Source organism: Brachyhypopomus gauderio, unplaced genomic scaffold (genome assembly GCF_052324685.1).
Source record: "Brachyhypopomus gauderio isolate BG-103 unplaced genomic scaffold, BGAUD_0.2 sc218, whole genome shotgun sequence".
In the NCBI taxonomy this organism is placed as follows: Eukaryota; Metazoa; Chordata; class Actinopteri; order Gymnotiformes; family Hypopomidae; genus Brachyhypopomus; species Brachyhypopomus gauderio.
In genome coordinates this window covers 106,124-133,153 of record NW_027507039.1, presented here as the reverse complement: position 1 = coordinate 133,153, position 27,030 = coordinate 106,124, and the positions used below count along the sequence as shown (strand labels likewise).

The window sequence follows — 27,030 nt, the reverse complement described above, 5'->3', positions numbered from 1 at the left end:
AGAGCATCGTATGTGTCTAAAGAATTTCCACTGGTAATGCCTATAGAGTACGTAGTTGACAAAGATCAGAAATCGGTTGTATATGTTCCCATACAGCAAATGCTGCAGAAGTTACTGAGTAAGACAGATGTTTTAGATAAAGCAATGTCTGAAGAAATGCATGTTCCAAATGAATACAGATCTTATGTGGATGGTACATACTTCAGAGAAAATGGCATTCTTAATAGTGATGAGTTCACAATTGCCATTGGGCTGTACATCGATGACTTTGAAATCGCCAATCCGTTAGGAACATCAAAGAAAAAACATAAGATGTGTGCGGTGTACTGGGTAATTGCCAATATGCCTGCAAAATATAGAGCATCCCTCAACTCTATCCAGCTTGCTCTTATATGCAACACAACCACTGTAAAAGGATGTGGTTATGCTAAAGTGCTGGAACCACTTATATATGATCTGATGTCACTTGAAAAAGATGGTGTTTACATAGAGGCCTTAGGTGCAAGTGTGAAAGGAACTGTTTTATATGTAGCTGCTGACAACCTAGGTGCTCATGCACTAGCTGGATTCTACGAAAGCTTCTCTGTTGATAAGTTCTGCAGAGTCTGCATGGCAAGTAGAAGTGACACTCAAGAACAAGACGTACGCTCTGGTGCTTTTGAGCTCAGAGACAAAGACAGGCATGACAGACAAGTGCAGGAAGTGATGGGAAACCCAGAACTGAGTAGAACATATGGTGTGAAAAGAGAGTGCCCCTTGACTGCAAAACTGGAACACTTTCATGTTGTTAAAGGTTATCCTCCTGACCTCATGCATGATCTTCTGGAGGGCATTGTCCCAGTAGAACTGTCTTTGTGCATTTCAGATTTGATTTCCAAGGGATATTTTGATCTAGAAACAGTTAATCGGGCTATCAGGTCATTTACATACACCTTTACTGACAAAACTGATCAGCCACAGCCTATTACAAAAGGCTTCTCCACAAAAGGCACAATCGGGGGAAATGCACATGAAAACTGGTGCCTAATTAGGCTCCTTCCATTTCTTGTTGGTCAGTATGTTCCGCCTGGGGAAAAGGCATGGGAGGTTCTCATGCTTGTCAAGGACATTGTGGAGTTAGTAGTCACCCCCAGGTTTACTGAAGAGACACTCTACTTTCTGGAGTGCAAGTTAGCTGAACACCGAGAACTACTGCAGTCTACATTCCCAGAGTTTAAATTAAGACCAAAACACCACTTTATAGAACATTACCCTCAACTTATTAAAGCATTTGGACCACTGTGTGATTTGTGGACTATGCGCTTTGAGGGCAAGCACAAATTTTTCAAAAGGGTTATCCGTGATGCTCAGAACTACAGGAATGTAGCCCTTACACTTGCTGTGAAACATCAAAAAGCAGTCAGCTATCATTTGGACTCAAGTTCATTTTTCAAACCTTCTGTTGAGATGGAGAAGGTCACTACAGTCTCTGTATCTTCTTTCCCGGAGAACATCCAAAGAGTATTCAGTCAGAAAATCCACAAGCCAGCAGCAGTTCTTGTAACATCATCTGTCTGTGTAGATGGAGTTAAATACAAGCCAGATATGGTAGTCTCTGCTGGATCCTGCTCAGGTCTCCCTGAGTTTAGACAGATCACACACATTGTTGCAGTTAATACAGAAATCATGTTTGTGTGCAGAGTAATGAGTGCATGGTACCACGAGCACCTTAGGTCATATGAAGTTTGCTACTCCGATGTAACCCTGCCCCTGTGTGTGCTTCCACTATCAGAACTTAACGATGTTTTCCCCCTTTCCGCATACAGAATAAGTGGGAAACTAATGGTGACTCTCAAACGTTATATTCTGTGCTGACCAATCGCTTTCTTCTCAGATGGAAGTGCAACAGAGACTGCTTGTGAGAGTTATCCTCACTGAAGCAGACATAAGGAAGGTGGAACTAAAGACAAAACCTGATACAGTTGACCTTTTGATTGACTCCCTTAAAGATGCTCTTCAAATAAACTATAGCTTCAGTTTACAGTTTAAAGATCCTACTTTTGACAACGAACTGTGCAATCTAACAGACATTTCAGAGCTGCCTGAGCGACCTACTCTTAAAATCATGCCAATTCTTTCTCTTGTGGAGGCGCCCACACCATGCTTAACATCGAGTGAAGAAATAAGTGACACCTTCAGCCAGGCAGACACAGACATAATTTCCAACTCTTCTCAGGAAAGACAACGCCAGTGGCCAGAGGTATTTGATCTGTATATACCGAAGTTTTCTGTGGATGTGGAATATAGGCTGCGTCAAGCAAACCTGCTCCATCTTAGGGATGGAAAACACCTCATTCCGTCAAAAGAGCTCAAACATGACATTCTTGAGAGGCTGGCCGAGACCATATATGCCTTGAAAGCATACCCAACAAATGCAGAATTTGAAGCTGTTGCCTCAGCACTGGTGCGAGCACACCCATGTCTCAAAGAACAAGGATCAGTGTCCGGCTGGAGTGGTTGGAAAAACAGCTTGAAATTCAAGATGGGTAATTACAGAACAAAAATGCGTCTGCTGGGTCACCGTGATGTCACTGTGAACGGCGGTAAACATGGAAAGCACTCTCCTTGTGGAGACCCACCTAACAAGAGAATCAAAAAACCAAGGAGAGGAGAAGTTAATTACTTACCCGATTATCCAGATGGACAGGATGACTCTACCCTTGAAGATGCTCGACAGTTCATGGTAGAAGAAATGAAAAAGAAAACCCCAAATGGAGCTCTCATCAAGCAGAAGATGGATTTGACATTCGCTCTTAGACGGAATGAAGTTGTGAAGGACAAGCCTGCCATCAACCAGATATGTCAACGTTGGCCGGCTCTCTTTACTGAACAACAGGTAGGCCTATAGCAGGTATCACCAAATGGCGGACCGCGGTCCGGATCCGGACCCGAACGCCGTCCTGTCCGGACCCAATCACATTCCTGATTAACTGGATACGGACCCAAATGCCAAAAAAATTTTAACGGGAGACTATATTTTAAACCGGAGAATTTATTTTCAGACGAGTGTTACGTTCACCACCCATTTGAGTGTTACGTTCGCCACCCCCCCCCCCCCCCCCCGCTCGACAACTTTCGTTCGCCACCGCGGACCCGGACCTAAGGTCTGAGCTATCTGCCAAAAATGGACCGCGGAAAGATTTAATTGATTACCCCTGGCCTATAGATTTGTCTCATATGCTGTATTCTATAGAACTTCTGTGGTGACATTAGATTAAAAAAATTAAGGTGTGGCCACAAATCCATTATTGGTGTAATTTAGTTTATTGTTGAACTCATCAAAATGCACTCTGGGTTGTTACATAAAAAGCTCATATCAACTCTTGTGACCATGTACATGTTGTATTTTTACATGTTTCAGGTGTGTCTGGAGTTCAGCAGGGTGGCTGGTAAGAGCCTGAGACTGGAGTTCTATGAGGCCCTTGACCATCACAGTCCTAGGCTCATGGAAATCTTCAAGGCAAAGAGGGGGCTCACAGGGCAGGTTTTGGCTGACCTGATGCAACAAACAAAGGTTAGTAGAACATGTGTAAATAAATGTACTGATAATGTGAGCTATCCTGTTTGCAGATGCTTTCTTTTCCTTGATATTTCGTAGCCTATATGTAATGGAGTTGCCTAAACTAACTCCTCAGTCCCGTCAGAGTAATTAATTACCATCTATCACATTAGTTTGCCAGGTTTTACAGTTGATCTGTAGATGAGGTAGGCAAATAACTACCTGTATGCATCATGTCAAGAACACTGTGTGAGTTACCAGGTGGGGTCCAGTATGTAAAAGACTGTGCTTGTAACACAGGGTAACACATGGACCCTGTGTTAAGTGTGTGATATCCTCTCTGCTCTCTCTCAATCCACCAGGCTTCGGATGTGACAGAAGCCAGATGCCTTGTTCTGAGGGGTCTTCCCATCATTCTCGGTGATGATCCATCTGCCTTCTTCAAGGCCTGCTTTGTAAGCAACTTTGATTCTTCTCTACCTCCTCTCCTCCATCCCCCCCCCCCCCCCTTGCTTCCCCATCCTCTGCCTCCACTGTTTTCTCCCTACTATACGTATTATTTTAAGGTGTGCATGTGTTAATAGTTTCTTTATTATTAAAAAAAACTTCTCTGGAGGAGACAAACTCCAAAACTGTGACCTGTGTTCACTCCAAATCAGTTGTGGAGGCCTCTCGCACCTGTCCTGAGTGATTTTCTATAGCAGTCGCTGCAGTGGGCAGACACTGGACACGGCTGACATGGGCTTTGTACCTATTGAGGCTGTTTGTAGCACAATGTTGTCATGGTGATGTGATATTGTGCACTATTCTTTCTTGCAGGATGGTGAGGGGGGTTTGTACTGTGATGTTCCAGTGGGGATCCTCTGCCATGAACGGGAAAACATCACTCCACACACGCAGTCCCTTCACCACAATGCAACCTCAGTGGGAATCATCTTGGAGGGAAACATTGTGATGGCTGTTGAGAGTCTGCCCCAAGCCATGTACATTGTCTTCGGACTTACCTACGCACTTCATCTCAATTACCCAAAGTACATGAAGAACACTTTTGATTTTATTCAGCAGATACTTCTGAACTTGGGTAAGACGGATCTGAAACCTAAACTTCAAACACTCAAGAATCAGCTTGCAATGTAAGATCCAGAATCTCCTCTCCCCAAGTCAAATGTGAGGTTTTAATTTTTTTATTGTGTCTTGGCCTTCAGCGTTTGCTAGTTATGAAGGGAATGTATGGTCGTGAAGAGAGAGGATAAGCTGAGGACAGATTAAAAAATGATGTTGCGTGGGGGTTAGAGAAAGCATGGGGAGTTGTGAGGAGGGGTTAGTGTGAACTCTAGGTGGGTATACTGTCAGTTATTTTGTTCACCCTCCTGTTCATTCTCACACACTTTTTGGTTTTTTTACATAGACATATTTGTTATTTGCAGATGCCAGTGTTCAGCAGGGCTGAGTTTTATCTTGCCTGTTTGTTAGCAAAAATGTAAGAGTACAAGAAATTTTTTTTTCTTTTCATGCCATCACTAAGAAATACAGTATACAGCCTTTAAGGGCATGGCTTTTTCTGTTTGTTTTTTTCTTTTGTTTTTGAAAAAAGGATATGTTCAATAAAATAAAAATTTGGATCAATGTAATGCTGCAGTTGTATGTATTTTACATGGCTCTATTGATTGAAATACATATTTTGAGTTTCAGAAGCTAAAAAATGTAAGTTTGTTCTGTTAGAATACACCATTTAGTTGAATTAGTGATGTAGTAATGCTTACTAAACAAGCTGAGTTAAATAAATAGGTGGGGAATGGTTGTATAAACTAAGTATCTTTAGTTACTGTAACTTGGTTATTAGTACATTCAACTTAAATGTTCTATTCCATTCCATTAGAAGCTTCAAGTACATTGAACGTAGTCCAATTCACTTACTTAACTAATGCTTCATTACTTAAAAAATTTAAGGCAACGAGTTACCTCAGTTTTTTTAAGTAGAGTCTACTTATCTGGGTTTACAGTGTACCCCCAGGGGTGGCTTAGTCGAAAATACTTCCTGGTTTCTGCCACACACTACATCAGCATTCAGATTCATCAGCTTCAAGATGCATACAAAAACCAATCAGTTTCTAGTGCCAGATAGATTAAACTCTCAAGTTGGATGTCTAATTGGAGAATGTCCTTATTAGTTAACCTATATATAATTAGTACATTATCCCGAGAGCTTTATGTTATTTCCCACCAAAGTCTGGGAGTTTTTATTTCTAGCACGTCAGGAAAATCGCTCAGGGGGGAAAAAGGGGGTTCTTAAGACAATGTGCCCTCTTAAGACAATGACCTTATGGATTTCTGAGATTAGTAACCCTAATTTCAGGAGGGTTACACATATATGGACATAACCAGACATAGATTACAGCTCCATCCGAAATTCCATACAGTAAGCAAAATGTACCCGGATGAATCGGGTGCCATTTTGAAGTATGCAATTGCAGCACACTGTCCTATCCCATAATTCAAATGGAGTAGGGGAGGCGTTCGGATACACGGTATATTCAGAAATACTAAAGTTAATTTCAGTACCTTACAAAATTATTGTAATTTGCAATTTAATCTTTAAAACACAACCATACAGCAGAACTCAGATAGAGTATGAAGAAACAAAGGTCAAAAGAATAAATTGTACCAGGGTTAAATATACTAAAATTTAACTTTGGTCATGACAAAAAACAAGTAACTCTTAGCTATTCATCACCTAGAGCAACTTGGTTAAACTGTTGAATAATAAATAACAATAAAACACAGTACTTATGACATGTGCCTTGATGTGTTTGTTTTGCATTCTAATGACCCTTCAGTTTGTATAAACTCTTGAGTTTTTCTTTATGTCTGGATCGATATACATTATCTCATTAATGCTGTGACGGTGCTTATCTGACATTTATGTATAATTGTAGCATCTGTAGCAGCATGTGTTTATGTTCGTTTATGTATAAATGTAGAATCTGTAGCTACGTGTGTTATGTTTATGTATAAATGGAGCATCTATAGCTACATGTGTTATGTTTGTTTATGTATAAATGTACAGTAGCATCTGTACCTTAATTTTTCCAAGGCCACACCACTGGAGGACGCCCAGTGACCCCAGGCTTGGGCCGCACCCCTTGAGGAGCCATAACTCAGAAGACTCACGTCCTCAGGGGTGCCTTTCTCAATGCACTCCATACATTCCATACTCCAAGGAGTACTTCGGAGGAGGAGGACTGGAAGCCCTGTCCCAACACCTCACTGGCTCCACCGAATAGTCAGATGGCGGCAGACTGATGTCTTTCCCCTCACCATAGTTGGGCTCTCCCGCACACACCGACGGAGGGGGACTGGATTCCTTGCCGTACCACTTGGTGGACTCCCAATAAACAGATGGAGGGGGGCTTGCTTCCTTGCCATACCACTCAGAGGACTCCGAGCACACTGACTGATGTGGGCTGCCCCCTTGATCCAGGAAGTCTTGGGTCTTGGACAAAACCGAGGGAGGCGGACCCTCCTTGTCCTCTGAATCTTTGCCCCGAACTCATATTCGGGAGGGGTCGGACTCATCACCCCGGTGCCAAGCTCCTCTGTACCTCCACACAACGCGTCTTGCAATGGCCTGGGGGGGAGTCGCTCTTGCGCAAGGTGGAAGTATAACCACCACCTCCTCCTCCTTGGTGGTGTCTGTCTCCAGCACCGAAGTCGTGGCGAGCGCGTTACTGAGGTGCGCAGGGGAAAGTGCACAGGGGAAGGTGCACAGTGGCCTTTGCCCTTCCTTTTCCCCTGCTATCCTCCATTTGTGCCACGCTTATAGCCAGGCATCCTTTAGGCTCATCTTTCTGTAACATGCAAGGAAGGCAGGATGCCTTTATGGATTCATGGATTACGTAGAGATTTAATAGTTAAGTAGCGTGAATAGTGTACAATGAACATTGTGCGGAAGCTATTTTCAGCACATCTTGAGACATTTTTGAGCCATTTGTACTAGTACACTTTAACACTAGTTATCTCAAGGAGCCAGTTGTTCAAAGGTAATCTGATTTTGGTTTCGGATTGGATCAAATCTGGAAAATGGGTTGTTCAAATGGAAAAGAATCATTCTGAAATTGGATCAGATCATGGAAATGGATCAAACCTTCAGTTTCTGTTGTTCAAAACTTTTCAGTAGGATTTGGATCATTTTGATAATAAAAAAACAGGATTACCGTGATCCCAACAAGGGGTGGGATTTCAAGGTATATTTCAGGAAGAAAATGTAGTAAAACTTTAAAATGTTAAAGTGAAAAAAATAATAATTTGTATCTTGTATCTGTATTCATTTGCACTTGACCTGTTTAAAACAAATCTGCAAAATTTGAATTGTAACTAAATTGTGGTGAACTGACAGTACTTGGATGATTCTAAATTAAATCCAGTCTTGTCTAAAAAGGTAAAAGTATATGGTTTACAAATTGTAACTATGGAAAAAGGGTTTTAACACTAGAAGCGCCAAAGCTCCGGTCATTTGACCGCTGTGACGTCTACTAGAAGCGCCGCCTCTGGTCGACCTAATTATACCTAGAAGCGCCGAGCACCGGTCACTTGACCGCAGCAGCACAAAAAAAAAATAATATCTTTGCACTGGATCCAACTTCAGAACCCTCCTTTCATGACTTTTCCCAGAATTGTCCTTTTAATAAACTAGTATTTTTACATTGTTAAAAGAAACCCTGCACATGCTAGTTTCAATCGATTTCGCTCGTATCTCTGTAATATTGTCGTCGTCGCCTACACTTCAAGACTGTGATTCTCTTTTCTGCCAGCGGGTGTCGCAAAGATTCGTATGTCATTTAATATTTAGTATAACTAAATAAAGATCAATAGTTTTCAAAACTAAATTATTCAAAGTTCAAACTGATTATTGTGTAAAGACAAAAAGGAATTCGTCCGTTGAACGAAAGTGAAAGTGTTTCACTTTCCAAAGTCTTAAAATATATACTTTATTTATTAATATTATTTAATATATACTATATATAAGTTTGCTTCAAGGGTTTTCAAACCGTGAGAGCGTCTTGCTTTGCCTAATAAATGCTTTAGTAGTTTGCAGGAATTCTGCGAATGGTAATTAGCCTACTTATCAAGTCAATAAACCCGATAAATTTGGGATTAAGTTCTGGGTGGCCGCTGATGTTGAAACAAAATATATGTTGAACGCCATTCCCTATCTAGGGAAAGATGAAAGCAGGCCGGCTGGTCAACGGTTGTCTGAAAATATTGTGTTGCGTTTGATGGAGCCTTTCACGGGTAAAGGAAGAAATGTAACGACTGACAATTTCTTCACTTCATTGGCACTTGCAAACACCCTTTTGGCGAACAAAACCACTATTGTTGGTACGATGAATAAAATGAGACGTGAGATGCCCCCATGTACACAGGCACAGTCTGAAAGATTTTCCACCAAGGTGTTGCGGGCTGGAAAAATAACTCTAGCGATTTACCAGGCAAAACCTAAAAAAAATGTATGCATCCTGAGCTCAATGCATCAGACAGTTTCAATTGATAATGGCGCAAAGAAACTGCCTGAAACTGTTTCATATTACAACACGACTAAATGTGGCGTTGATGTTATGGATCAAATGGCACGACTGTATTCGGTGAAGGGAGGCACCCGTCGTTGGCCTGTCGCGGTTTTCTACAACCTCCTAGACCTGGCTGCAATAAATGCACATATATTGTTCAAACAGTGCATGAACGTTAACCTGAGCAGACGAAGGTTTATTCTCGAGTTGGTAAAGGAGCTGTGTGCACAGCAGAAAATGGCGAAAGCGGCTAGGGCAGTGGCACAAAAGCGAATTTTACCTGAAGCTCCTTGCCCGCCCTCAAAAAGAAAACAATGCCAAGTCGGCAGATGTTCAGGGAACAAAACGTATGACATCTGCCAGACATGTAAGCGACTGGTCTGTGGCAAATGTGCAAAGACTGCACCTAAGCTGTGTTTTGAATGTTGAGTTGTGTGAAGCTGACACACAAATCAAAACAAAGGGAACTTAATTTGAGGTGGTGAACGAAACTTATGCAATATACGCTAAAGAGAGACGGGATGCACCCGTTGTTGGCCTGTAGCTGTGTTCTACAACCTCCAAAACCTGGCTGTAATTAATAAATATTGTTCAAACAGTGCATGAACATTAACCACAGCGGTGGAGGTTTATTCTCAAGTTCACAATTCACTACATAAATGTAACTTAATTTGAGGTGGGGAACGAAACTTATGCAATATACGCTAAAGAGAGACGGGATGCACCCGTTGTTGGCCTGTAGCTGTGTTCTACAACCTCCAAAACCTGGCTGTAATTAATAAATATTGTTCAAACAGTGCATGAACATTAACCACAGCGGTGGAGGTTTATTCTCAAGTTCACAATTCACTACATAAATGTAACTTAATTTGAGGTGGGGAACGAAACTTATGCAATATACGCTAAAGAGAGACGGGATGCACCCGTTGTTGGCCTGTAGCTGTGTTCTACAACCTCCAAAACCTGGCTGTAATTAATAAATATTGTTCAAACAGTGCATGAACATTAACCACAGCGGTGGAGGTTTATTCTCAAGTTCACAATTCACTACATAAATGTAACTTAATTTGAGGTGGGGAACGAAACTTATGCAATATACGCTAAAGAGAGACGGGATGCACCCGTTGTTGGCCTGTAGCTGTGTTCTACAACCTCCAAAACCTGGCTGTAATTAATAAATATTGTTCAAACAGTGCATGAACATTAACCACAGCGGTGGAGGTTTATTCTCAAGTTCACAATTCACTACATAAATGTAACTTAATTTGAGGTGGTGAACGAAACTTATGCAATATACGCTAAAGAGAGACGGGATGCACCCGTTGTTGGCCTGTAGCTGTGTTCTACAACCTCCAAAACCTGGCTGTAATTAATAAATATTGTTCAAACAGTGCATGAACATTAACCACAGCGGCGGAGGTTTATTCTCAAGTTCACAATTCACTACATAAATGGAACTTAATTTGAGGTGGGGAACGAAACTTATGCAATATACGATACATGTAAATCACCGAATGGTGATAACGCTCGGTGATAACACGGTCGTTAGGACGTGGGATCACACATCGGCTATTCACCGATCAAACACCTCATTTGAAACGGCAACACAATACGGCAAGATAAAAAAGTGAACATTAGAGAGGACAGAGGCAACTATATTCGTGAAGCCATCCGTATCATTTTAATAATTTTGCGTTTTGTTACGCAAAGGTACATAGCCTACCTTTTATAATGATATTTTTGTAATTATTTTGCCTATTTATGCTTTTTGTTCTTTGTCTAACACAAAACATTATAGACATTTATTTGTAGATTTGTTATGTTCACCATAGCCTACAATTCACTAACATACACAACTTTTAGACATTAAAACTTGAAATGGCGTAACATTGAGTATACAAACAAACTTGCTTTAGCTCAGTCTACGGGCTTCACTTTGCTACTCTGAGTATCGAACAAGCTTTTTGTGGATGTGGGGGTGGAAGGCTGCAGCGCAGTCTGTAGCATTAGCAAGACAAAAGACGTGAACGCTTCACAGTGGGGGTGCGGGCCAGTGGGCTAGTGGTGTGGCGAACGTACATGATAATATAGTGACATATATGCCAACAGAATAACACAAGAAACAAAACTGAAACTATATTTTGCATTTACGTTTTCGCACAAACCAGGAAATGCAGTATGAAACTAAACAAAACTGACAATGGGAAAGCTACTGAGAACAAGGTCACAAGGCACTGATTCTAAAAGGTTTAGTCACATTAATTTGTTAACATATTGACGTTACGTGCAAATGTCACCATTACGAATATTTTGTTTGGGCGGCTCATTCTTCCTTTTGTGCAAAACGCCATCTAGCGTTTAATTATGTGTCAGTACCAGCTCCCCTGTGTAAAGACTCAGCGGTCTTTTGACCGCCCGAGGCGCGCTTTAAGTAGGTGAAAACAACACGGCGCTAGTAGGAGGTGGTGAAAGCGGTCAGATGACCGGCCCTCCGCGCTTCTAGGTATAAGTATGTAAATGAGGCGCGGCGCTTCTAGTGTTAAGTCACTAATTGGTGAATAGGGTTCGAGTCCCTACCGGCATAATAAGGACTAACGAGTTTTTGTGTAAAAATAAAAACTAACAAGTTTTTATTAAAGGTTTATTCCGTGGTGTGGCGGCCGATCCGTTCCTCTGACGAGAGGAAAAGGATATACGCAGGTTTCAGTCCTGCGAGCTGGGTATTAATATTGACCTTTTTGGATCCGAGGAGTCCAATAAATTAATTTATTATTTAGATAAAGCAAAAAGCCGGACAATGCACCTGAATTGATTGAGGATGGTAAAACCTCGCGGTGTCAGAATGGAACTCTCGTTCTATATTTAGAACTTCTGGGTGAGTATCTGTTTTTATCAACATATGTAACTGGTGAGAAAATGCAAGTATTATAAACGGTTTAAATGTAGAATTTATTGTTGGTTTTAAGGGTATGGAATACCTTAGTGGAACAGATGAATGTGACTAGTAAAGTGATTTATACTATTGAAGAAAATCATAAGCAGTGTGATATTTGAAGGGCTGGCTGTTATCTGACAGTATGGGTGACCAACACAGAACCGTGTGTCCTCAGATGTAATTAATTATAAAAAAGTTAGAGTCTCGTATGTCATATGTGACTCCTCCCTCATACGTATTTAATTTATTCAGGTTTCCCCTTTGGTTTGGTCCTGCATATGTTTAGTATCAGCTTGTGTCTTTGGTTGAGTATTCATTTGCATAGTAAGTAAGGCTTGCTGTGGGTCATTTTGTATAATTGAGCCTATTACATCTGTTTCTGTTTCATGCAGTGTTTGCATATTATATATAGGTTCTCCTTGTGTCTGGTCAGTAAAGCTTAGTGATCGTGCATGGATATTTTCTCGTCCTGAGATTACTTGTGTTTTACTTCTGAGTTAAATTTATAAATTTTGCACCCTCCCCTAGTCTCAGACTATACTTTGTAGGTTCATATATTGTCATTGTTTGAGTGCTGAATACGTTTCAGGCCAACCCCTAGTCTAAGACTACACTTTAGGGATCATAAATCAAGTCCGGTTGTTAATAAGTTCGTGTGTCGTTTATTGTGTTGAATAAGTTGGGTTCGCTATGCTGACGATCTTTTAGATACTATAAATGGTTGCTGGGTTTGTCTTGTTAATGTCAGTTGTTTCTCTGTATCATCAGTTCAATTTCTTCCTTCTTTGTTTAACAAATAGCGTAGTCTGTGCTTTGTCTGAGGTGTTCTAGTTTTGACTGTAAGTGGGTGTATTTAATTTCCTCATAATTTCTTATATCTAAACGCTAGGTTATGTCATTTAGTATTGAAATTAAGATTGTTTGTACATTGTATGGGTTTTGTCCCTCCTCTGTATTTAGTAACTAAGTAATCAATCTTAGTTGGACGTCTTGAGAAATGCCTCAGCGCGTGCACCTGTTGCGTAGGGATAGTGTGCCTAGACAAGCAGACAAGCAAGCAAAAAGTAAAATTTCATTCGTGTATTTGCCTCCGCCTCTTAACCGAGAATTGGTACATCGCTGCAAAATAGACCAACTGGCTAAAGTGCGCACGTTTAACTCGCAAAATTATCAAACGTGGAAAAGATTTAGCTCTGTGACACATGTACAAATACTGTTTGGGGGTTGTTCATAACCAACTAGAAGGAGCTGAGTCTACACACCAGGGCCCGTGTTTATCAAACTTCTTAGAATTACTCCTAAGAATGCTGCTAAGAATTGACTTATGTCTAAAATAATTCTTAGTTAAAAGCTGAGACTAAAAGTTAGTTATCAAGCATCTCAGTCTCACTTTAAGCGAAGTGTAGGAGCAATTCTTAAGTGTCAGTCTCAGAGCTGATTTACGACACCTGGCTGTGCCGCAAAGCTGATCCTGGATGACGTTGTTTCAAAACCCCCTGCAAGAACCAATCACTGGATCGGATTTCATGTTCAATAATATTTCCTGAGAAATGTCAAGATAAAATTCAGAAAATGTTGAAATACCTTCATATTTAACTTAATAATGTTGCAGTCATATTTTTTTTGTGAAATAACACAGCATATTTAGATAGTTAATAAATAATCCATTAAAAAATATTTCATGTCTATCACATATCTTAAGTATGTGACACGCACTGATATGTATAATTTTCCCTTCTTTCTTTTGTTATTCATATATTTTCTCAGATTTATTTTGGATACTGCATACATTCTAACCGAATCACATTCAGGCGGAGGACCACCGGGCAAGCCTCTTAGCGTAGTTTGTGAGGTGGTGCAGCGTATCATTGGGGAAGACAGTGCAGTGATCTGTGGAGTGGAGGGGGGGGTCAGGATCCTGCATTAATGAAATTCGAATACTTATCTCAAAGACAAGGTTTTTATCATTTATTTAGATTTGCGCACAAACACTGATGCTAATTGTCACTTCAAAATAATTGCATCCGTCGGTAATAAAGAAGCTGCTCGTGCTCCCGACCCTGCTGGCTTGAGCGCAGATTCTCCATCTGCCCCTCCCTCTCTGACAGCGCTTCCAAACACCTCCAGTCATGAATGGCTGGAGGAAAAGTGAGCGTCTGAAGGAAGTCTGGCAGAGGACTCACTCCCAAATGACATACAATAACTGACAAGGCAGACGTCAAAGCTTAAAATTAAAGTATTAAAATCGCAACATGAATATTACGCTCTTGCACGAAAAAAAAAATTAAACCCATGCTTATCTTAATGCCTAATTATTGTGCATAGGCCTATTTGTGCATTGTGCATATTTATGTGCATATTTATATATCTATAAAATTGAAATGTGTACCTAAAATGAAGGTTCGCACGCGTCTCTGTCTTCTCAGTGCCATCTCAGCCCCTTAGTGGCAACTCTTAACGACTTATGAGTCCTCTGGAGCAGTCTTATCTTTTCAGGAGAGTAAGAGTAATTCTTATACTTGAGAGTTTTGATACACTTAACTCTGTGAGTAGGAGCAAATCTAAGAATTTTTCAGCACTTAAGTCCAAAATTCCACTCTAAGAAGTTTGATAAATACGGGCCCAGATATTCAGGAAGATACACCACAACCACCATATGAGTTAAACTCGGTAATGCCCACACACTAAGTTATCCAGAAATTAATGTAAAAACAGGAATCATATAAATAGATAAACCCGATGACGTGAAGTTTAAAACGCACGAGTTACCCTTGACACTGGACATTAATACTTAAGGTTAATATGCCGTGGAGTGAAGTGCAAACTGCGTTTTAAAAGAGACTTGGATGGAGAGTTATAAATAGCACACACACACAGCGAAGTGACTGAGTGAGGTAGACATGTCAGTGAAACGGTGAGGTATTTGGATAGCTAAAACTGGACAAGCTGACAGCAGCAAGAGAGCTTGGTTCTGGCAGACTTGTGGTGTTAATTATAATAATAATAATAAAAAAATTAATACTTGAAATCGTTTACACTGTGGGCCTTGAAAATATAATCTAGGAAAGTAGCTTTTGGAATAATAGTCAACGTTTCCATGTTTTTCTAATTTATGGAATGGGTCTGTGTGTTGTCAGTTTAATATGAGAGACCTGATGCCAGTTAAAGTGACTAGGAAATGTTTAATAATAATAATAATAATGTCACGGTCACAGCTCCGGACCCTTCCCTGTGGGCGTGTCGCTACGTTGTCTGCATGTCGCTATGTCCATGTATGTACTTCCCTGGGTGTGGGTTGTTCATGAGCGTGTTCGTAGTCTCACCTGTGCCTTGTCTCGAGATCACGAGGGTCTGTGTTAATCACTAGAGGTGTGCCAAAAAATCGATTCATATATCAAAAATCGATTCTCATTTACTACGATTCAGAATTGATTTTAAATGTCCCAAAATCGATTCTAAGTCGTGGTGAAGTCTCGCGTTACGTAATTACAAAATTACGCGAGACTTTACGCAGCATGTTCTGGGACACACTCATGCGCGGAAAAGGTTCAAAACACATGGAGGAAAGAGATATTTAACCTGTCCGGTCTTCATTTAAGGCAAAAATATGGGTTCATTGAACTGGATACAATGTAGCTCGTGTGCAAGGCTTGTGTAACGCGGTGAGCACGGGAGCGTTAATATAGAGAAGGGTGAGAAATAATATAGAGAAGGATGGACCCAAGTGAAATAATATAGAGAAGGATGGACCCAAGTGCTGGCTCGCAAGATCAAGACGTTTGACACTCAAATGTATTAGCGAGAGGGAAACGCGTACAGTGACCCAGAACAAACAAACAAAACAACACGGAAGACTTGACGCGCAAGAGAATAGAAACCAAAACCGCGTGTGAAAATCTTGTAATAACTAGTGTATTAAAATAACTTCATTTGACTAGTATTTTTCATCACAAAGAAAGACTTATTTAAAATTTAATTTATTAAAGTTTAATTTAATTTATTAAATTAAAACAGACATTGGCACAGGCAGTGGACTTAGCAGTTACTGTTACACCTGTTAGACAACACCATGCACACAGCATAAATCAGACGTTGTACGATAACAAAAGGGGGTAAGCTGAGAGACAGAGGCAAATAGGAGCACATTAGATGGTTTGCAGGGCAGACCACAGGACCTAGAGCTACATAAAGTACAGAAAAATTGAACCCAGAGAAAAAATTAAATAAATAAATAAATAAATAGATAAAATAAAATAGCATTGCTGAGTAAATATGGTAAGAAATAAGGAAGTCTGGAAAGGACCAAATGGGAAACTAATTTTACAGAATCTATTGATCAAACCAGTGTTAACTGAGGCACACGGGGTAGCACGTGGGTAGAAATAAATGAAGCAAAATTTTGGTTAACTGATGGCACCTATACTGACGTAATAGCAGACTGGACAGAGTAATGTGATATTTGAAATGTGCATAACAGCTGTCATGCTTTAAGGAAAGGTCTAAGCAGGCTCCCTGGACCAAAAGAGCTAAGATAGGATATGATAATTCTTTGTTAATCACTCAGTGGGGAAATTTGCATTGTTACAGCAGCAGAGAATTGTGTAAGAAAATACACATATGTAAGATTAGGTACAAATGCAATGAATAGAGGAAATGAAGTTCAGATTGACTACATGGGTATGGTAATACCAATACGGGGACTAAGCTATTTGTTAGTGGCTGAGGATAAATTTTCAGGTTGGGTAGAAGCATTTCCACCAGGGCAGAGGACTCTAGGTCAGTCTGCAAAATGTTGATAAAATTACTGGATACTGCACCATTGTATACTAAATGTATGCTCAGATAATGGGATGCATTTAACTAGCTAGGAGCTAAAATTTGTGGAACAAAATTTGGGTTTGAGACACAAATGTGGGTTGGTTTATCATTCTCAATCTCAGGCTAAAATGGAAATTATAAATGGTGTAGGTACCATGCTAAACCAACAGGTGGCAGTACCACTGGCAACACATTGAACAAGCTTGCTTTGACAGAAGTAAGGGTGTGTCTACAGTTCAGGTGTTTAAATACCCTGAACAGCCATTCATCTCTCTCTCTCTGGTTTGACTGACACCGAGGTTAGACCTATTAAAGAGAGGCTCCGTCATTTCTCTCTCTCTAGTTTTCTTTGAGAACACGCGAACTTTGCAACGACTAACAGCAAACAGCTGAAAGTCGTATTACTTAAGCCCGAGTTACGGTGTAATCTAACCAGCAACTGATCAACGTTACCGCGACAACAGATTCACCGAACTACTTCAATTAAGCTTGTTAACGCGGCCACACGGACTGAAACAAAGGCGATCAATTCCCTGTAGTTAAACCGTGAACGAGACTCTCATTCCTGGACTTCATATCCAGAAGGACATTTCCCAGCACACCTGGACGACATCGCTTTATCAACGAGGAGCCTGCGGTGGAAATTCTCTCCTAATTCAGGGAGGACGACGACACTACCCCAAATCCTCAACACGTGAGACTCTTACCGCTGGGCATAGTTTATAGAAGGGCAAAGTTACTTGAACTGTAGAGTTAACTAAGTTTTCTGTTAATACATTCCGAATGTGTTTAACTTTATTTTCATAATCTTCATCAAGATTTGTACATACAAAGTTCTCTTTGCTGTGCATGCCACCATCTTTTATTTATCTGATTAATGGACAACTTGTAGTCTTCCCCATTCTCAGACAACACCACGTTAATTTTTAGTTATTAAGCCAGCACCATTACTCTTTGTTCTGACCATGTTGGAATAAACCAGCTGAGCTCATTAACACAGTCGCACTGATCTGCTGTTTAAAGTCGGCGCCATTTTAGTTGCTTTGTTCTCTATAGGAGAACTGAGATTACAACTCCGCCTCCTCACACGCACAAGCGCGTGCACACATTACACTCCTCCCCTTTTTACACACACACACACTAAATATCCAGTCTTCACTGTAAATATACTGATCCTTGTTGATGCCGTTTGTTTTAGAATAGTTGGGTTTAAATAAATGTATCATTTATTTTCACCAAATTGTCTGTGTTGATGTCATTCAAAAGTGGTTGTTGCCAAAACCTCCAAAGAATTCATAGTTAAATCCTTCAGATACCAAACCATTAATTACCCATAGTTGATAACTAAATGTTATGGTTCTGGTATAATTAGAATATGAGACTGATTCTAAATTAATGAGACTGATTAATAATTAAGGTAAAACAAATTATATCTACTTTAAAGGATTAGTAGGTGAAACCCCTACAATGGTAAGTATAATGGTAAAGGTATGTGCACAAAGGTATTTGTATTGTTGGCCAGAAGATCTTCAGTGAATTTTTGTTACAGGATTCACTCCGTTTGAGCTCATGACAGTGAGAAGTTTTTCCCCCAATGCGCTTGCGGAACCTGACAGGTACACTCGGGGTCGTACAAAGAAGGTTACAATGAACTAAAAAAGTAATTTGTGAAGCTTATTCTGTCATGAGCAGACCTGCCCGTCACCAAATGGGTCCTGCTCAAGGTCATCAAAAGAAAATGGTCAGAGCCCAGGTGGACCAGTTTATTCGAGTGGACCAGTTCATTCACTAAAGAGAACATCACACTCCGTCCGACTGAAGGGCAAAGGCGAAACGTGGTACCACCTCAGCCGGTGCTGAGCATCAGAACCAGCGCGCCGAGATACGGAGCTCTCAAACAACGGGTCATAATAATTACCCGAGAGCGGAGGTACATCCAGGTAGTCTACCTGATCTCCTACGTGGGATAAGAAGATAATCTTGCCTCCAACGACAGAAGAATAGATGACGCTGCAGTAAAAGTTTTGTGATGTATTTGGATGTTTAGTAATATTGTCTAATGTTGTTTTACAGGCCTTGTGTAACATTGTTTATTTGTCTATATGTTTTTGTATTATCATTGAAAGTAGTAGCATTGTGAGGGGACTGCCCCCTGTGCATGTGGGTCCATGGTAGGTCAAGGCAAATATTGTTGTAATAGTAGCTGCATAATTGAGATCGCTTGGAGAGTTTCACATAAAGCTTTAGGAGTTGATAATCATACTACTGGCCGGCTGGGACGGCCATTTAGCAATAATAAAGTTCAAAGGTAAGCATTATTTTTCAGAGAGACGCACATCGTACCAAGAACTTAGGTACTCTATCAATAGAATTGGGATGTTTCATCTGAAGTACTGGCACATCTCTAGTACAGGTCGAATACCGTATATCTAGTAATAGGAGTGGGCCTATCGGGTTAAGACCCTTTAGGCCTAATTAGGATAAACATGGCATGGTTTAGACCTGCCCCAACACTGGGACCAGCACTGGACAATACATCAGAAATTAAGATTCGTGAACCATTCGTGGTTCAGATTATACTAAATGGACACGACAGCAGATAATTGAATTAACTGTCTTATTATGTCTGTGTTAACTTCTGTGGGTATGTTTTTGACTTATGATTACAGGTGAATGTTGTATTCCAATGTAGAAGAAGCTTAGTGGGAAGCTTAATCAGCAGTAAGATTGAGAAGCAGGAACCACAAAGGTGTTTGGGTATGATGTCATAGTTGGAGTCAGAAGATAAGAAGGTAGTATTGGATTAACTTAAAGTTTGATCTATTTTCAGATCAAAAAGGGGGAATTGTTGTGGATTTTTTTTTTTTTTTTTTTTTTTTTTTTTTTTTAATTCCTTCATAGTTTGTTTACATTACAGTATTGAATCAACAACTTATCATAATTTATATATTTTGACTAGTCATAAAGTATTAATCAAATCTCTAATATTAATCACTATATGTTTTGCTTACATTATATTAAGGATCAAGTTGCTTGTTAGTAAGAATGTCGGTGTAAGCACTTGTGTGCCTTTCCAATACTCTATGCGTATGCAGTAGGCTAAAAATGGGATTTGTGAGAGGAGGCTCACTGTGACCTTATGTGGTAAGGCCAGGTAGTAAGACCTCGCTTCCAGAATAGAGACAGCTGTAGGTTGAACATATGGAAGGTGCAGCTCCTATCTTTAGAGGAAAGCATATATAATGGGGAGAAGAGCAGACAGCTTCAGAGCTGCACATGGGGTGACATGAGAACTTTCATTCTAGTTACCTTATACTTAGCCTGATTGTGTGATTTGTTTGTAACTTGTGTATTCGTCTGTATAATTTGTTTTTGTGTCATTTGTGTGTTAAAGGGCCGCCCAATGGAGGATGGGTTCCCTTTTGAGTCTTGGTCCTCCCAAGGTTTCTTCCTATTCCCAACCATCTAGGGAGTTTTTCCTTGCCACTGTTGCCTTTGGCTTGCTCATTAGGGATTTAGACCTATAGTATTGTTAACCTTGTAAATCCTGTAAAGCGCTTTGTGACAACATGTGTTGTGAAAAGCGCTATACAAATATATTTGATTTGATAACACCTGGAGGAGACAAAGAAATAAGACCACAGATTATTCTCACAAACAGGACAACAGTCTGTGTGCATGCAAAAAATCCCCATAGCACATACAAGCATTGATAACACAAATAGTAAGCAGTGAGAGGCGTGATTCATCCAGATAGGGAGGGGGAGCCAGAAGCCAGGCACAGATTTTTTGTGTCAAAGTTCGCGGTGGAAGGTGAGAGCCATCTCTGACAGTCTCTGTGTGTGGGTAGGAGCAGGTAACCAAGACGACCTTCTGGGAGAATTTTGTGTGGGCGCCACTGCAGATAAGTAGAATGAAGAATTTAGCAAGGAGCTCATCCTTGAGCGTTTGAGCACACAAACTCCTCTTAAGTCAGCGGTCTCCCAACTGATCCAACTTCACACATAGAGCATTGATTCCATCCACGATCGCCTCCAAGCTTTTGCCAACAGTCACAGTCTGTGTTCCAACAGCTCTACCCACCACATCAATCATGTTGGGCACTTGGCGTGGGCGTTCGATAACTGACCCCACTCTATCAATTTTCCGATACACCAGGGCAAAGTTCCAAATAAGAACACGTCCTCAACATCTTCCAGGGAGAGAGGCGCAACATCTTTCAGGGCTGGCTCGGATGTTGTTCCCCCAGTCGCCACTAGGGGCACCCGAGTCAGTCCCAGACTCAATCAGCAGTGATTTGTCTCAGCTGTTTTTAGGTTTCTTAAGGAAGCTTGTGGAGACGAATCACTGCTGAATCGTTTTGGTCATGCCAGTACGCTTTCAGCCTCTCTCTGCTTTCTCTGGTGTTGCGTTTCATTGTAAGGTGTCTCACCATAGGAGAACACAGAGAGCAGCTTGCCCTATATGTTAAAAGTGCCCCTCATATGCGCCTCATCCTGGGGTTTCCCTGGCTTCAGCATCACAACCCTGAGGTTGATTGGCTCTCCCGCACTGTGTGGAGTTGCGGCACCCTCTGCAGGGACACGTGTCTCAAGGGTGGTTTCCACTCACCAGCCAGCCATCCCTCTGAGACCGTGGACCTCACTCAGGTCCCCCCAGAATACCACAACCTGAGTGAAAAATTCAGTAAGCGTAAGGCAAGTTTTCTCCCTCCTCACCGTGCACATGATATAGCCATTGACCTGCTATACCTGTACCTGAACGCAAAGCTATGGAAGCTTATATTCAAGAGTCCTTAGCAGCTGGTTTCATCCGTCCTTCTACCTCTTTTGCAAGAGCTGGTTTGTTCTTTGTTCTTTGACCGTCACCCTCTTCCCCTCATGGCCACTCATGGCTCCAACAGGCCACTGTGTTCACCAAACTTGACCTTAGGAGTGCCTATAACTTGGTCAGGGTTAGGGAGGGTGACAAGTGACCTCATCAGGCCACTTTGAGTACTTGGTGATGCCATTTGGTCTGATGAATGCACCGGTCATGTTTCAATGCTTTATCAACGAAGTTCTGAGAGAAACCCCAGACCGTTATGTGTTTGTTTATCTTGATGATATTCTTATTTATAGTCATTCCCATTCTGAGCATATATAACATGAGACAAATGCTGCAGCTTCTTTTCAAGAACCATCTCTATGTGAAGCTCGAAAAATTCTTTGATAGGGTTCTTTGGGTATTGTATAGCACAAAACACCCTGGCTATGGATCCTCCAAGGTCCCAGTGGTTGCTCAGTGGCTGGTCCCCACCTCGCTTCGTCTGGTCCAATGTTTCCTAGGGTTTGCTCATTTCTACCGGCATTTTATTAAAGGATTCAGCACCCTAGCAGTCCTCTCATAGCCCTTACCAAAAAAACCTGGCTTGCCTCCAGCAGGCTAAGCGCCTGAAGCCCAGACAGGCCAGGTGGTCTTTGTTTTTCGGGCTCTTCGACATTACCCTCTCCTACCGTCCGGGAACAAAAAATGTTAAGCCTGATCAGTGGGAGTCACCTCCCGACATAGTCGAACCCAGTACCGTGTTGCCAGCCTCTAAAATAGTTGCTCCCATACAATGGGAGGTTGGAACCGAGGTCAAACTGTCCCTCACCAGTGACCCGTAAAATTTTCTCGAAATTTTGTGTCAAACTCGATCGAGTTCTGGGGTTCTACTGTATTTGACTTAGTCAAAATGGCTTTAAGTCTATGTGAACCAAGATGTGAAAGTGATCCCAACAATTCAGTGGTATAAAAATGTATTGCACTTTGAAATTGGATGAGGCAAACATTTTATCAATGCACTGCACTAAACAGGACACTTTTCATAACATTTTCTTTCAGATTCCTGTCATGAAGGGTGTTACGTGCCAAGGGATGTGGCACGCCTGTGTTTGATAAAGCCCTTGTTGTACAAACAGTGAACTGCCTGTATCAGCTGTATTTTGTTTTCTTTTTGTGGTGAGACTTTTAAGGTGACAGGATGCTTGGAAGAAGGCGGAGCCAAAAGTATATAACGGCGAAGCAGACGACCAGAAGGGCGCGTCTTTGGTGGGAGAGGGTTATGTCATGGTGCCTGGCTTTTGTGTTCTATGGGCTTCGATAGGTAAGACAGGCGCGCCTTTACATGATTCCCACCCGTAGTCGGTCTGTTTATACACACTAGGTAAGAGGCGTGTGTGTGTTGATGTATTTAAGGTTATTATTCAGATAGGAGTGCAGATAGTTTTGTTTTGTTTTGTTTTTCATGTTATAAGCTAGACTGGGGTGTATGGGGTTAGTACACTGGGGTTATGTTTTGTTTATTTCATTTCTTTGACACCGCCTTGGTCTAAGCCCTTTTATGCTGTGTGTGTGTAAACTGTAAAATAAAGCTAAGCAGCATTCACCCACCGAAATACCAGAAGCCTAGCGTCATTGTGGTCAAACTGAGTCCATACTCCACCGGCTGTGCTACCAGTACACGGTCCCTCTTTCTTTCCACTTGCTGGGTATAAGAGGGGACCGTAACAAAGGGTGAAATCATTGTGCTCTCACCCACAAGAGCATCACACCCCTTACATTTGTCCATTCAAAGAGAACAATAATCAGCAAGGCACCTGGAGAAGTCTGTTGAAAGAGGCCTGATTACAATGGGTTCTATTCTGCAACATATGAAATTAGTTATAATTTATATGCTTAGGAATGCCAGCAGATGTGGTTAACTGTATACTAGATACTGCCCGTATGGAAAAAAATTCTTATAAGGCTAGAAATGTCTTTCTTACTTAAATCAAAGTATTAAACATACTATGGTTTTTATATGTTCATCACAAGTCATTGGTTTTTGTGTATGATTATCGGCACATTCATACAAAAAAACACATGACATAAGGGACTCAAGTGAATCTCTTATAGAAAGTTTATATTTTAACAGTGTGTCATAGCATGTGTGTTATTCATTGTTTCATTAAGAAATTGTACATAAATTTTATATGATTTTATATGATTCATACTACTTATTTTTTACAGCAGTTTGATATTTCATGCATTTATTCATCTTACACAATAGAACAAATTACTGCACTGTTTGTATATGAAACATGACCAACTGCTACATTATAGAGAGAATGTAGGCAGTATTTATTGGAAAGAGACAACTTCTAACACTTTGCTTGATAACCAATTTAACAGTTTCCATTTATGGCTGTTTCACATTCTCCCAATACTCCTAAAACAGTAGGCTACAAACTTTACACATTGTAATAGCAAGAAATTACAAACACTCTGCTTGTATTCATCTTAAAGCATTAATGTTTCTTGAAGCTCCAAGAAACAAAATGGTTTTTTGCTCCATATTTCTGTCAGTTTGGAATTGATTGTAGAGCTAATGGTTGAAGCAAAAATCGATTGTGGATTGTGTTGATTCCACTAATCAACACAATCTGTGAGAGATCCAGAGTAGTAATGGCACATGTCCAATCCCACCAAACAATTTCTCTCAGCAGCAGATCACGCTGTACTGTTTTCCCTGTTCTCTCATTCATTATTGGTTGTAATACTTATAAACTAGAGCTAGCTAGCTACCTCCAGATACAGGGTTGCTAACTTTTCAAGCTCACTTGGAGTGAGATTTTAACCTGGGGAGGGGGTGGGGGTGTGGCAAACGTAAATTGTTGATGGGAGGGGGGGGCGTAAATTGGACACAAAGTATTATATCGCAACCAGTGGTTGGTGCCACAGCGAACTAGTAACTCATTGAATCATAGATATGGATCAGAGGTAAATAAACTAGATTTTTTTTTCAGTGTGAGAAATCAGATATGTGGCATGTGAGCGTCTGAAGACAGTCAAATGCGTGTGTCTCACGCTCATTGCGTGAGAGTTGGCAACCCTGAGATAACATAAATGCTGAAACGTAAAATGTACAGCAATTTTAATACAAGTCAAGTCAAAATGTTGTCACAAAGCAGCTTTACAGTTGTAGTCCAAATGTAGTTCTATAGTTATAGTTGTAGTTCTATTTCCCAGGCCAAGTATTCACAGTCCCTTCAGTGCAGATGGTGAGCCTCCGGTAGGAGTTGGCATCAGCGCGTCCTCTTGCGGCATAGGCACATCCAACCCTGGCATCTACTGGCAAGCCAGACCATCTCCTAGGTGCTTGTATGGAATCATCTCAGGTAGAGGCATGCAAAAAAGATATTAGATTAGATTAGATTCAACTGTATTGTCACTGTGCAAGTACAAGTACGCGCCAATGAAATGTAGTTGGCATCTAACCAGAAGTGCAATAAAAAAACATTATTTATAGAAATTGCGGTAGTGCTGATTCATAAATAGAAATGTACAATTGAATATGTAATACAGCATATAATATATGGTATATACAGTAATATAGTCTGTATAATATACATCAGAACAGTACTATGAGTAGATTATTGTATACATGTTGAAATGTAGGCATGTGAATATAATAGATATTGTACAGATAATGTTTTGTATATGTCTTGGGAGCAGCAGTGCAAGTGTGGTTTACATGAGGAGGTATATTAACAGTGCATAGGAAGTGCAGAGAGAAGTTGTGTAATGTTGTGTGACGTTTAAAGTGACTGTGCAGTGTTCATGAGGATTACAGCTTCAGGAAAGAAACTCTTCCTAAGCCTGCTGGTGCGGGAATGGAGGTTCCGGTAACGCCTGCCAGATGGTAAGAGGCTGAAGAGTCTATGGTTTGGGTGGGTAACATCCTTGATGATGTTTCTCGCCCTGCCCAGGCAGCGCTTGCGATGGATATCCTCCATTGTGGGTAAGTCAGCGCATATGATGCGCTGCGCTATTTTTACCACCCTCTGGAGTGCTGTGCGGTCTGCAGCGTGGCAGCTACTGTACCAAACAGAGATGCAGTTGGTCAGTATGCTTTCGATGGTACAGCGGTAAAAGTTCACCAGGATCTTGGGAGACAGGTGAGCTTTCTTGAGGCTGTGAAGAAAGTAAAGGCGCTGCCGTGCCTTTTTGATGAGGACAGAGGAGTTCAAGGACCAGGTGAGGTCATTGGAGATGCGGAGACCGAGGAACTTGAAGCTGGACACCTGATCCACTGCAGCTCCGCTGATGACGATGGGGGCGTGTGCTTGTTTCCTGGTCTGTCTGAGGTCTATGATAAGCTCCTTTGTTTTTTGTGTGTTGAGTGTTAGGTTATTGTCATGGCACCATGAGGACAAGTGCTGTACTTCGTCCCTGTAGGCTGTCTCATCATTGTCTGTGATCAAGACCGATCAGTAACGGTGCTTGGCTATTGCTATTCCTCTCCTCAGATTGGCTCTGGCTGAGCTGTAAGCCTCCCAGTCCCCTGACCTGAAGGCCGCATCTCTGGTCTTGAGCAAAGAGCAAACTTCTTCATTCATCCATGGCCTCTGATTGGGGAATGTTATTATTGTCTTTTGTGATGTCACTCTGTCCACACAGTTGTTGATGTGTTTCAGGACAGAGTTAGTGTAGGTGTCCAGGTGGATGTGGGAATCAGTGGTGGCCCGGGCAGCATACTCACTCCAGTCAGTGTGCTGGAACTGGTGTTGAAGGTAGGAGTCAGCCCCCTCCATGCAGATCTTTACAGACCTAGTTGTTGGCTTGATCTTTTGGATGACTGGAGTGTATTTGGGAAGTAAGAACAAAGAAATGTAGTCAGAAAGTCTGAGGTGCGGGTGGAGTGTGGCTTTGTATGCGTCAGCCACATTTGTGTAGACATTGTCCAGCGTTTTTGTCCCCTTGTGGTGCAGGAAACATTCTGGAAAAATCTTGGCAATCCAGATTTTAAATCAGAGTGTTACGGTGACAGCTCTGGATCCTTCCCGGTGGGCGTGCCGCTACGTTGTCTACGTGTCATTATGTCCATGTTTGTACTTCCGTGGGTGTGGGTTGTCCGTGAGCATGTTCGTAGTCTCATCTGTGCCTTGTCTCGAGATCACGAGGGTACGTGTTGATCACCTATTTAATGTGCGTTTGCGCAGTGTCTTGTGCTCGTCTTTGTCTAAAGTTTCGTGCCTGCGTGAGTGTCGTATGTTTGTGCTCATCCTCCGCACAAAGCTTACACCGTTCAGATTGTCATTAAACATTTCATGTGCACCGTCCTCTCTCGTCGTGCCTCCTCCTTCGAGTGTGTTACACAGAGTGGTTGA

General features: G+C 41.3%; 1 protein-coding gene across 1 annotated transcript; it reads left to right on the top strand.

The window, feature by feature from the left end:
* The first annotated feature begins 1,095 nt into the window (after positions 1-1,095).
* LOC143503132 (uncharacterized) lies at positions 1,096-27,030 on the top strand. Its single transcript, XM_076995575.1, has 10 exons — positions 1,096-2,875; positions 3,401-3,553; positions 3,901-3,993; positions 4,358-4,619; positions 21,296-21,544; positions 25,476-25,545; positions 25,728-25,996; positions 26,321-26,433; positions 26,632-26,706; positions 27,022-27,030. The coding sequence occupies exons 1-10, from the start codon at positions 1,874-1,876 to the stop codon at positions 27,028-27,030; spliced, it is 2,295 nt and encodes a 764-aa protein (XP_076851690.1). The 5' UTR covers positions 1,096-1,873.